At 43.2% G+C, this 12,904-nt stretch overlaps 1 protein-coding gene across 1 annotated transcript in view; it reads right to left on the reverse strand.

Moving 5' to 3' along the window:
* The window catches only part of dicer1 (dicer 1, ribonuclease type III), a 35,182-nt gene extending 22,744 nt beyond the window's left edge, over positions 1-12,438 (reverse strand). The window contains exons 1-11 of the mRNA XM_080041848.1: positions 12,334-12,438; positions 7,329-7,440; positions 6,597-6,795; positions 6,147-6,309; positions 4,752-4,882; positions 3,932-4,066; positions 3,676-3,836; positions 3,212-3,380; positions 2,688-2,846; positions 643-779; positions 90-266 (exon numbers count right to left, since the gene is read on the reverse strand). Coding sequence (XP_079897974.1) covers positions 90-266; positions 643-779; positions 2,688-2,846; positions 3,212-3,380; positions 3,676-3,836; positions 3,932-4,066; positions 4,752-4,882; positions 6,147-6,309; positions 6,597-6,710 — 1,346 coding nt within the window. The 5' untranslated portion in view covers positions 6,711-6,795; positions 7,329-7,440; positions 12,334-12,438. The remainder of the gene's footprint in view (positions 1-89; positions 267-642; positions 780-2,687; positions 2,847-3,211; positions 3,381-3,675; positions 3,837-3,931; positions 4,067-4,751; positions 4,883-6,146; positions 6,310-6,596; positions 6,796-7,328; positions 7,441-12,333) is intronic.
* Between the last annotated feature and the right edge of the window lie 466 nt (positions 12,439-12,904).

The following is a 12,904-nucleotide window of genomic DNA, read 5'->3' on the forward strand; positions in this document are numbered from 1 at the left end:
CGCACACACACACACACACACACAGCTGTATGAAAGAATAAGAAAGAGGCAATGTGAAATATTTGTAGTTGCAAACAGAGGGGGCATACCGATTGAGGACCACGGCCGTGTAGCGCCTCTCCACAAAGATGATCCCACACAGGATGTTGGTGAAGGGCGAGGGGAAGTTGGCCTCGGGCCTCTCTTTGACCTCCACCTCCTCATCCTCGTCTTCATCTTCAGAGTCGCTCCAGGACACATAGTTGTCCTGGTTGCGGTTGTTGTACCTGTTATAAGAAATATTGCACATGGTAGGTCTCCTGACTGAAATGTTAGATTTCTCAAATGCTCAGTGTCCCACCCAAATCCCCCTCCCCACAGGACAAATGCACCTCTTCTATTGTCTTGTATTCACCCCCCCCCCCCCCCCCCCCAGTTAAACAGACTGCCTCGGAGCCTTCCTCCCCCCCCCTCCCTCACAGGACGGGCCAACCCATAAGTAGGCTGACTTCTGTACTAAACTTTGTCATTCTTACCCAGCCAGCAAACCATGCTGTCTGGATCAGTTATGAACCTTCATGTTCTGGGATCCTCTGTTTTCTTTGATTAAATAGACTTTGCTTTAAACCAGTATAATACGTCTCATTCTTCCTCACAACATACCACTCCACGCTCTCAAACTGCTGGCGCTCAAAGGGCTTGTACTCGTGCAGGATCTCCAGCAGCCTCAGGACCTTGGGCGTGACGTACTTGAGGTCCAGTGAAGCGGGTGAGAAGTGCTCCTCACACAGCGCGTGTACCTTCAGGGGGGTTTACACACATTTTCTTTACCAATACATTTTTCAAAAGCATTGCCATTACTTTTTACCATGCAATGTTACCCAATTTCCATAACCTTTTTTCTAAGGCCTGCTTCTCAATCATATGTCTAAATGAATTGCTTTTTACTCCACTACATACTAAAGTACAGAAGAGTTTAAGGGGCCACAGGAGAGAAACAAAATCAGATAAGGAAGATTTTTATTTCATTATGTCAATAAATGTCAAGAATAAAGACTAATACTTCAAAATGCTATTGGAGTTGGTGGGGCATTCATGTATTTTCAGTAGGGATGCACCGAAATGAAAGGCGGCTCACTGGACATATTCTTAAGCCGCGCTGTCAGTTTGCCGACATGGCTCTGTGTATTCAGGCTCGAGAAATGCAATCAGATCGTAGGAGCCTTTCCCCCCAACAGGGATATCTCCGATTATCATTTTAGCTGTCAAACCAGAGTTTTTTTGCGCTGCGACTCTCACCGGCACTGTGAATGACACCGCTACCAACCATCGCTGAGTTTCACCGGGTGAATCGCTGCTCCGCTCGCGCAAGGCTTTTGTGTTTCTAAGGTGATTTAACATCAGTCTTGGACGGGCGTTTTAACTTAATGCTGCTTAAAGCGTTGCACTGCGCCATGTTTTATCCAGTTTGAAAAAAATGCTCCCACACACTGACATTTTCATGCACGCACCTTACAGACCGCTCCTGCTGCGCGCTCACGAAGAGACGTGGACTCGCATAGGCCTACACGGTTACGTCTCACCTTACTTCCATTTCCTGGTTTACAAGCTCGCAGCTCTTTTAAATAAATATTTCCTTATTGTCATTTAGTTCGTCAATTTTCGGTAATTTTGTTCGGCCTGTTTCGGGGCGAAACCGAAAATTACTTATGGCGCTTTTCCACCGCATGGTATCAGCTCGACTCGACTCAACTCGCATTTTTGGCTTTTCAGAGACTATTGTCTGGCCAATCAGTGGCCAGAGACTACCGGCTTCATTCTGTTGTTTATTCTCCCCAACTCTCCGGGACTTTTGAGTGTATTTACGCCGCGTGCAGCCTTCTCTGGCTCTCTTTCATTTGATTTGCATCACAGATCTGAATTTATTTTCCATATATTCGCTAAGCTCACCCAGTGTTGGTTGTTGGTGAAGTTACTTATCATACGAGAGGAGACATGTAGGGCAGCTAGCAGCTAGGCTAATAGTAGCCAGCTGGGACAGACATGATAGCGAGCGATTACATTACAAGCCTCGGACTGAACTCATTACCTCAATAAAATATTCAGGCTGAGACACGGCTTGCATTTGAAAACACGTATCCTGAAACAAGCACTAAACAGTCAACTTTATCATGCCCGTGTTTACGTGCATAGGGATGTACGTGACGCATCCCTACAGCTGACTGTGTGGCAGAGTCACACATCGGGACAACAACCATCCCTTTTAATGGCCCGTAGCAATATTCTTCTACTTCTTTTAGCAAACAGATACAAGGGGGGTATTTCTTAAACATTTTTCATCCGTGTTTTTGGCGGTTGGTTCAGTTAATAGTGCAACAACTGCTCGCAATTTCTGCTCTGCTACTTTGCTCCGGAGTAGGCTTTCAGCCCCTTACGACGACCCCGCCCACGTTCAGCAGGTACTATTTGCGGTGGAAAACGACCCGTGCTGCTACCAAACCAAGTTGAGTCGAGTCGAGTTGAGTCGAGTCGAGCTACATTTGCGGTGGAAAAGCGCCATTATTCTGCCATTTTCGGTGGCCAAATGTTCGGTGCATCCCTAATTTTCAGCATACTACAATTGACATGCATGTATTGGGACATCCTAAATCTTTTTCTGGCATACCGAATAGTAGGAAAGTATGGGGATTGGAACGCAGGGACTGTACCTTGCGCAGGGTGGTGTCGGTGAAGAGCAGGAACTTGCGGCTGAGCTCCTCCTGCTCATGCTTGATGTATTTCTGGAGCTCGCGCACCATGATGCCCGCCGCCTTGTCTGCACACCAGGGGCCTAGCACCTGCAGCACGGCCCAACAGTCACTCAGCACCTGGCCAGGACGCACAAACAGCAGCTTTAAAAGGAGGGGGCTACTCAACAAGCACACAGGAGCATGATGTTGTAAAGGGGATATCTTTTTTTTTTAAGCTAACCTGTATGAGTGACCTTTGCCCATTTATATCTCAAAAATGTTACAAGCTAAAAAATTTAAATGTTGAACTATTCCTTTTCAAATGAATAAAAATAACCTAAGAATAATTAGAAATAGGATCAGCAATGTTGTTGTGCTTTTGTGTGTTTAATATACAGCTTTTGACATTAAATCTTTAGAAATAACCATAAATTGAAAGTGCCAAAACATCATATCGTATGATCAAATAATTAATAAAAATCCCTAATCTTTCTAAGTCTGACCTGTTTGGAGATGAACGTGGGACTGCGGTCCTCTCTGGCTGCAGGTATGTTACAGTCATCCAGGAAGTTGAGAGCGTCCTCCAGCTCTGCCTTGAGGCGGGACGACAGGCCACTCTTATCCACATAGGGCCCACAGTCCAGCACCACCTCTCTGGGCTGAGAGGCGTATCTGGAAGAAGAATACAGACCCTTCAGCATGGCTCACTTCACCGTTTGAATCAAGTCTTACATCAGGGGCCGGGGGAGGGATTATCCTGACCAACCAGAACAACTTAAACATCATGCCCGCCATTTTTAAAAACACCGCTACTACGAGGCGTAAACACAACATAATTAACAAATGCAGCGATCGAATTTATTTTTATTTTTATTTTTTAAATCGATATTTGCAGATAAAAAAGGAATAGCGATTTTGTGGCCACACTTAGCAATAGATATAGCTCATTTCTCATGTCATGTAGTACCTGTCCAGGACCACCAGGTCAGTGGCTGTCTCAGCATTGCTCTTGAGGATTCTCTCCAGATTCTGGATCTTGTGCTCCAGTTCTGACGGGTCACACTTCCCGTTGAGAATGGAAGCAGTGAGACCCAGGATACGAGGAGTGCAGGAGCAGCCCTCAAACAGCTGCACACAAACACAAGAGGAGATCCATATGACTCACTATATGCCTTTACACCTTCACTACACACATTCATTTGACTGGGAAAGCACACGCTCACCTTCATGATCTCCCGGTAGGGGTGGTCTGTGATGGCCAGGTGACAGTCGTCAAAAACCACCAGGTTGATTTTAGACAACGCTAAGATTTTACTCCTCAAAAGGGACAGGAATATGTGGCAAGTCATGACCAGCACCTGGATGAGACAGAGGTGAGAATGACAAGGAGAGGAGAGACTGTTATTATGCGTAGTGTCAACATAGGCACTGACCACTTTATTAGGTACACCTTGCTAGTACCGAATTGGACCTCTGGCTTTCTGAACTGGTTTCTTGGTGGCATACTTTCAACAAGGTGTTGGAAACATTCCTCAGAGGTTTTTGTCCATATTTACACTTTAGACATTATTGTCCCCAAGGGGAAATTCTTTTTCACGTCACAGTACAGTTATGGGCTGCACGCCGACAGACAATAAACAGAAGCACAACAAACATAACACGATAACATGCAGACAGAATATATAAACAGAGTGAGACTCAGGTGTTTTTATCTTGGCCTTTTGTTTAGTGCTGCTATGGCTGCAGACACCAGGCTTTTGCCATAGTGAGCCTTCCTGCACAACAGGGACCTGTACCTGCGTCCAGAGGGTATGAACAGTTTCCAGCCCGTCTGGCACCATCAACCATGCCACGTTCAAATCACTCAAACCCCCTTTCTTCCCCATTCTGTTGCTCGGTTTGAAAGTCAACAAGTTGTCTTGACCTACATGCCTAAATGCATTGAGTTGCTGCCATGTGATTGGCTGATATGTGTTAACAAGGAAATTGATAATAACGTGAGTGAGTTTCTATTGTCAAAGCCTAGGAGAATGATGAGCCCACCTGGTTGTCCAGTATCTCTCCAGTCCAGCGTTGGTGAGTCCATGATGAGGTCTCCTCCAGGTCTGTGTACTCTCCCACCTGCAGGTCAGAGTGAGTCCTGACTGCAGCTGCCTGCTGAACCACAGACACTGCTGGACAGAGAGACAGCACAGCTTCACTCAACTACCCTCAACAATTCATTACATGTCATTTAGCAGACGCTTTTATCCAAAGCCACTTACAACTGGAGCACACATTCATACACCGATAGCAGCAGCTACCGCACACAGGGTGCAAGCTAACTATCAGGAGACATTTAGGGTTCAGTGTCTTGCTCAGGGACACTTGGACATGTGGCGGGGAGACTGGGGATCGAACCACCGACCCTATAGTTGCGGGTCCACCACCCTATCCACTTCGCCACAGCCCCCCATTCAAGTCATATCAATCAAATTCAACAATAACATGGGTTGAAACTTGAGAATGAACGTTGGCGTTTTAAACAGTATATTTTATAAACTTGGAAAAGGAAAGAAAATTTGTGTTTGGTCGAGTATTTCTTTCTTAGAAGAATGCTTCTTGGCAATACATCTTATACCGTTGGAAAGCCTGTTTATTTTCTTTCAAAATGGTGCCCCATTTGTAAGGAAAATGCATTTGTGGGATGAGCAGCAGAGTTGGGAATGTGGGTTGCACCTAGGGTTGCAAAGGGGTGAACATTTTCCAGTAAATTTCTATGGGAACTTTCACTCGGGAATTTTAGGAATATTCAAAATTGGGAATCATCCGTCTGACCCCACCCATTCAATAAATAAAGTAAAATGCCCTCCCCCCCATGTGACTGAGGAATGCACAGTGCATGTAGGGGGCGTGGCCTCAGTACCCATGCAGTAAGCAGTGTGCTATGTGCAACTTGCCAAGTGTATTGTATGAAATCTGATTGTTTAAGTCAAGATTATGCTAAAAAATATATTTTCCCCAACTAGTTTTAAATCATTGTTTAAGCCTCTGTTAACCTGGTTTAAAATAGCAAAATATATGATATCAAGTTTGGTGTCTCAATAAGCTTTTTAAAAAATCTGGTTGATATTAAATGTTCATAAATATTAAAAAACTGCTTTTTAATGTCTAGAACGTCTGCCAGGACAGACATACAGTTGGAAGGATTTAGTGCATTTTGCCAACCTTAAATTTAGTACATTACCTTTCATTCCCAAAATTCCGATGGAAAAGTTTCCAACTTTGAAAATTCCTGGAATTTTGCAACTCTAGTTGCGCCCATGAATAACTTGCCAAATCTTCCATTTTCAATTACGGTTTTGCTTACTTTACTTTTCGAGCGAGGTTTAGTTGCCAAAAGTGAAATTTGTAGGCACAACTAAAACAATGAGGAGACACTGTGTATTGCAGATATACCTGTGTTCACCAGAAAAACTGTCCTCTTGGCATTTTCTCTGTAATCTCCACGGATTTGGTGGGAAAGCTCCTTTGTTAGAAGTACTGCAATAAAGGTCTTCCCTGAGCCAGTATTCAAGCAGACGATAGTATTGTGTTCAATAGCTGCTTCAAGAAGTTCTACCTGTGAACAGAGGTTCAGTTTGACACACATTCAGCCGATGAAGGCAAGGCAAGTGTATTTATAAAGCACAATTCAGACACAAGGCCATTCAAAGTGCTTTACAGGGGCAAGATTAAAATACATAATACACATTAGAAAAGCGAATTAATAAAACATTTAAAATCGAAGGTAAAAAAAAAAGAAAAAAAAAATACAATAATAATGGTTAGAAAAACAAAAGAGCAGCAATGAATAGCTCTAAAAATGCCATAGCTTGTACATTCTATTCATGGACATGACCTGCCTACCTGATATTTCCTAGGTGTATAGATGTTGTCATGGATAGCCTCCTGCTGCCATGGCAGCCCGAAGAAAGGCCCCATGGGAGAAGTGGCAGGAGTGACGAGTTGTAGGCCTGCCATGCTTCAGAGAGGTATGGGGGGGTGGGGGGGGGCTTCTCCAGACGGCCACTCTATCTCAATTCATCATCCTCTTTTCACTAGTTCACTGGCAAGCAGGGGAGAGCAGGATACTGGATTAATGCACTGTAGTTGGGCTGTACAATATGGACAAAATATCATATCCAAATATTTTAGGTTGAATGATGATTTAGGATTGACTGACATTTTGACACTAATATTCTCTTATTATTCCTGTCTGTAAGACACTGTTAAGGGCATGTAGACAATGCTTTATTTCATAGCTGGCTTATGGTAAAGAAAACATCCCTGTCGGACCACCGTTTGAATAACAACTTCATTTTTAAACCCTTCTTTAATATTCCATTATGGTGTCTGTGTGTGATCTGAGGTTTTTTTGTGGGAGCTCAAACCAAATTATTTTGGAAGAGACTGAAATGGTAATAAAATATTAAAATCAGGAATCTAGTTTGCTCAATAATTTATTGAAAATAAGAGATGAGAATATCTTGTTTGGAAGCTTGAGACTAGTGTGATACAAGTATAGTACAATGGAAGATTACCTTGTGAACAGGAGGGAATACTGCTAATAGAACCAATATCTGGGGAATATATACTTACAGGTAATAAGTGAGACTTTGTGGATACGCAGAAAACACTTATTCTGGGCTTCATGATCAAATATGGCTCAAATCAACTTCTCATACTCCCCCACATTAGGCTGGAAACAGACCTTAGAAAGCAAACACAAATCATTATTATCCTTTCACACACACAGGACTCATGGGATGTCTGTATAACAATGGCAATGAAAAGGTTTTTCTGGCTATATAGAGCAGTGGGAACATGTTGGCTTCTGAATCACAATTGATGAGAGCATACACAATAATATTTATAAGGGGCGTCACAATTCTCCAAAATCTCGATTGGATTGGATTTTTCGATTTGAAAATCACGTTTCGATTTTGTCTAATAGTATCGGATCATTGGTGTTATGCCATGGTTACTCATTGAACCACTACACAACGAGTGGCACTGAGAACATAGATTTAGCTAGTAAATCTAGCTATAAAAACTATTAAATAACAGATCGATTGCTCTGCAGTACAGCACTGGGGGGGGAGAGAAACTCACCATAGCTTCAGTTAACTTATCAGTAGTCATCCAAAGAGCTACACACCAGCCAAATCAACAGGACCTTTCTGTTTCTATATGAGCCCACGTTTCAACAGGTGTAAAAATCATCAGAGCATGATGTAGCAACAATGTCAAACACTACTAGCTCCCAAGATAGCCACATTTCACTTACAGTTTAAAAAAGGTGCAATCGGTGAATATTTCCTCACGATCTGCTACGTCTTACGTGTACACACCGTGTGTGTACTGAAGAACAATACACAGCCTAGGCTCTGTAAACTGGTATGTAAAAGACTGTAGTTAGCAACATGCCTGTTTACAGAGCCCTGGCTGTTGTGTGTATTAACAGTGGATTTCTTTTCAGCACATACGGGCATGTTGTAACATGCTAGCTACAAGTGACCGGTCTGAGCCCCTTTGTTTACATACCAGTTTACAGAGCCTAGGCTGTGTACTACAAACACCAGATTTTTTGTCAGCGCATACACAGTAGGGATGTGAACAATGTGTCGATTATCGGCTCGATTGTCGACTCGTGCTCAAGACGACTCTAAAAATAGAAATCGGTAAATCGGGGGTTTTACTTTATTAGATGTTTAGGGGACATGGGAGACGTCCGTTATGAGAGTTCACGTGTGGTCACGAGCGCGCTGTGACCACACTGTGTGCGCTGTGACCATTAAATGTCCAGTGTGGGTCAACAGTGCAGTGCAACATATGCAGCATAAAGTTATAGCATTCGTCTACGACCGTGATGTTAAATCACCTTCACACAAAGCCTCCGCCAGGACAAAGCAGCGAGTAGCGGTGTGACGGTGACTATCACCGGGAGACCTCGCAAGTATGAGCGAGTGAGTCGCCGCTCAGAAAAAGCTCTCTGTGGTTTGATGGATAAAATGATAACCGGGGGTATCCTGCCCGTTAACGTTGTCTACAGGAACGGCTTCCGCGATCTGTTTGTATGTCTCAAGTCTAAATACACAGAGGCATGTCGGCAAGCTGACAGCGCGACTGAAGGGACTGTACAGTGAGCCGCTCTCCTCCGTTAGTTTCTGTTTTCAGCCGAGTAAGTTACTTTCACCTCCGACGCATGGACAGCGTTTTTAAAATGAAAGGCCAGGGTTCGACATAACGTATAGCCCGATGGCCCGGGGCCAGTAAAATCATATGCAGGGCAAGTTGATTGGCCAGTCACTGGCCCGCCCGGGCCAGTGACTGGCCAATCACAGTTCAGTATCTTTTTGTAGACTATATCATGGTTCATTGAAATGCGCGTTGAGAGTCGGAATGAAAGCAGTGTTTATTTAAGACTCAATATAATAAACCTAATATAAAATATATTTTTTAATGAAAGGCCAGTGGACAACCGATGCGTGAGCGTTTTGACAGGCGGAGCAACAAGCGGGTGCACTCTCGCTCCGTTGGCAGAGCTGCCTACCGTCCGCCTGTGAGTCGACAAATCAATCGACTTGCTTTGCCCCCTTTCTTTCTTCCCACAGCAGAGGTTGAGGTGCAGAAAATGATAACTGCGCTTTTCCTTTATCTGCCGCCGTAATGTTACAGTATTTGCATCCAAGCCCCAATGGTAACACAAATGAGAGGCGTTATTTAAACGCTGTGAATGCGTCTCCGGTGATTGTGTCGGTTGTAGACAGAAACGAACGGAGGGACTCCGCTCACTGTACAGTTCCTATAGTCGCGCAGTTTGGCACTGTGTTTTCAGGCTCGAGACCATGCTCGAGACATTCAATCAGATCGCGGAAGTCTTTCCCATTGAAATCGCTAACGGGGAGAATATCCCCGGTTATTATTTTAGCCACAAACCACAGTTCATCTGCGCGGCGGCTCACTCGCTGGCGAGATCACACGGTGAAACGCTGCTGTGATCGGACGAAGGCATTGTGTGTTTCTAAGGTGATTTAACGTCATAGTCTTAGACGAGCGTTTAACTTATGCTGCATATTTTGCACTGCATTGTTTTTTATCAATAGTTTGAAAAAATGGTCCCACACCGGACTCTTATGTGAAGCTGACACTTCATGGAGAAGTGACACTCCTGCAGCGCGCTCACGACCAGATGAATGAAATCTCCCATTAAAAAAACGGCATAACCCACTGATTTTCGGATTTCTATTCTATTTTTAAAGTCAACTTGAGCGCAAGTGGAAAACCGGTCATTCGGTCGACACATTGACATCCCTAATGCATATAGAGAAAGTAATAAAACAGCCTACCACACCACAAAGAATGATCAGACCTTCATCTCTTATTTTTTTTATGTTTGAACATGACTTCTGCAGGTGAACTATTCATTAAACTGCCCAAATTCAAGAATAAAAACAACCATCAAACTACTGGACTTTAAAATACTGGCCGACTCTTTCAACATGCTTTCAGTTGTAGGCTTCAAATTCAATACGTTTGCCTGGTTTTATATTATGTGTATGAGCAATATCAACATTTCATGTAATTAACTAAAAGAAAAATAACCAAATCTAAAGGGAATATCTATACTGGTACAGAATAGATATTCCCTTTAGATCTGGTTATTTTTCTTTATTTTTCTAATACAGGTATTATAATTATTGACACTAAATTATGAAGAAAAAAAAAGTGTGTGCAGGGCCAGTGAAAATATACAAGGGGCCAGTAAAACTCGGATCCACTGGCCCAGCGGGCCAGTAGGAAAAAAAAAGTTATGTTGAACCCTGAAGGCTCTCATTTTATTATCAAAAAGGCTTTGATGCAGATGAAGTCTGAACACACACAGCGAGCGGCAGCAGTGTTTTTTAAAGGTAAGCGCAGTTTATCAGCACCACAACTTCGTGCTGCTGCCGCAAAAAAAAGGCACACTGCCTTTTTTCTTTTTTTTATATGGCATAGTAAATCAATCGATTTGTCGATTCATGCCTCCGACACGTCGACACGCAAATAATGAGTCGTTTAACATCCCTAATACACAGTACGGATCGTGAGGGGACATTCACTGATTCTGACAACAGGCACTCTACAGCATCGTCGACTCCACCTTTAAAAGTGTCTACGAGGAACTTTTTAATATTTCTGAAACAGTCTAATTTTTCCTCTGATGATCATAAATGACATGTAACAGCAAACGAGACCATCAGTGCAAAGAATGCTATTTTTATAGTTTTTCTTAATGCCTTTGTCATGGGTACCCTACCCAGCTGGGGTAGAAAAACACTACCGTTTTTGTCCAAAGGGGGTGCAAGAATGAAGAAAAAACTGTAAGTTCCTCTGAGCACCTTTAAGTCAGACTGCGAGAGCGCAAAATGAAAAAAAAAATATTTCCAAGTGTTTTTCAAAACATGACAACAACATTACATAGCAATGATACCTAGCTGCTGTGAAAGCAAATTATGAAACCCTGACTCTAAGTCAACTTGATGACTGAACGCTTTCCACCTATGAGCTCATATTGACATTACAACACACCTGCTACTGTCCCACGGGTTAGCACCTTAGCACACGACAGGTGTCTGCAAGTAGCCGCTATGGCTTCAAGAGCAGAACACAGCAGTGTATCTAAATGTGCTCATTAACTCAACGACCCCAGGGTAGTATGACATTTCTGTCCACCATCTGTGTGCACTCAGTACTAGTAAACACAATAACAATTCACTAGCACTCGGTAACATTAGTATGCCATAAATTAGCTTCCCGTCTCAAAATGTAAGCATGAACTCCTGGAAGGTAGACGCAAACCTTTATGCTGGCCAGCTGAACGCTTGACCGTTCACTTAGCAGGGGGGGGGGGGGGGACCATGCTGAGTAACATTAGCTAGCTAGAGTTAGCATCTAAGCAACTCAATGTATGCCTAGCATTTATAGATAGCTAGCCGAGTTAATACTCATGGCATAACATTAAAGCTTTTTGGAAAAATACAACGATATGCTGCTTATAATAATGTGCACACAGCCCCTCACACTCATTGGCCTCATTATTGGTAGCAAAGTATGGACGTGACGTTAGTTTACTTAAACAAACTGCTGGATGCGGCTAACGTTATCATATGACTAATTATTGGCTTATAACGATACGTTACATCAGCTTATACTATTTTATACGGAAACACTTGGTATAAAGTAGCTCAACAATGTCACAGACACACGACTGGGAAAATACTGGTAGAACTGTCACGCGAACCTAGCATCGACTGTTGAATCAAAAGTACCGTGCCTGTAATTGGGACCAGTTCTCAACCAAGCTATTTTAATGGCCAGTGGCACGTATGTCTGTGTTGTCTGGTCCCCATTGTGGCAGTTATGGAGCGAAACAGACTTGACAGAATTAAACATAACGTCTGGACAGCGCTGCAGCCAGCACGCACCATCACCGTGTCAGTGAGAAAGCTACACAGCTTGCTACACGATTTGCTAGCTGGCTAATACCTAGCATGGCCAGCACACGCAAAAGATTAACGTTATTCCAAAAAGGCGAGTACAGCAATTCGGTAAATGATCTCACCTGGTGTGTGTTTTCGATTGCTGGTCTTGGCTATAAAGACTTGAAATCATTGGTTCATATCCTTAATGCCATTCAGTCTTGTTGTCTCAATTTGGTGGCTACTCGTCCGCGGTGGGACCACTTCTTTTCACCTGGGCCTTTGCTACGCCAAAATATTTACGTCATCTACGTAACCACGGGCCGCACAGAGGCACGTCATTTTTCTAAACTGCACGAGAATCCTGTCCTTCGTATCGACTCCACTGTCACTGGCCTCGTAAAGAGCCCGCTGTCTGGCTGCACGTGCAGACCATGGACTGTATGTGGTGAAGACACACATTATATTATTTCAGACCAGAGAATAAGAAGCAAGGAGCCTATTAGCAGATCTGCCATTATTAGGCACATTTTATTTTGCTTTATTTTTCACAAAACAAAATCATATAATATTATTTCAACTATGCAACCTACTATTAGTAGGCCTACATTAGGCTACATTAGATTACATGAATTACTTTAGTTTTTATTATTGTATTACACACATTTAAATATGAAAAAACAGACTTTATTCATCCCCAAAGGAAAAAATAAC

This window comes from Ammodytes marinus (assembly GCF_949987685.1).
Source record: "Ammodytes marinus genome assembly, chromosome: 15".
Classification (NCBI taxonomy): Eukaryota; Metazoa; Chordata; class Actinopteri; order Uranoscopiformes; family Ammodytidae; genus Ammodytes; species Ammodytes marinus.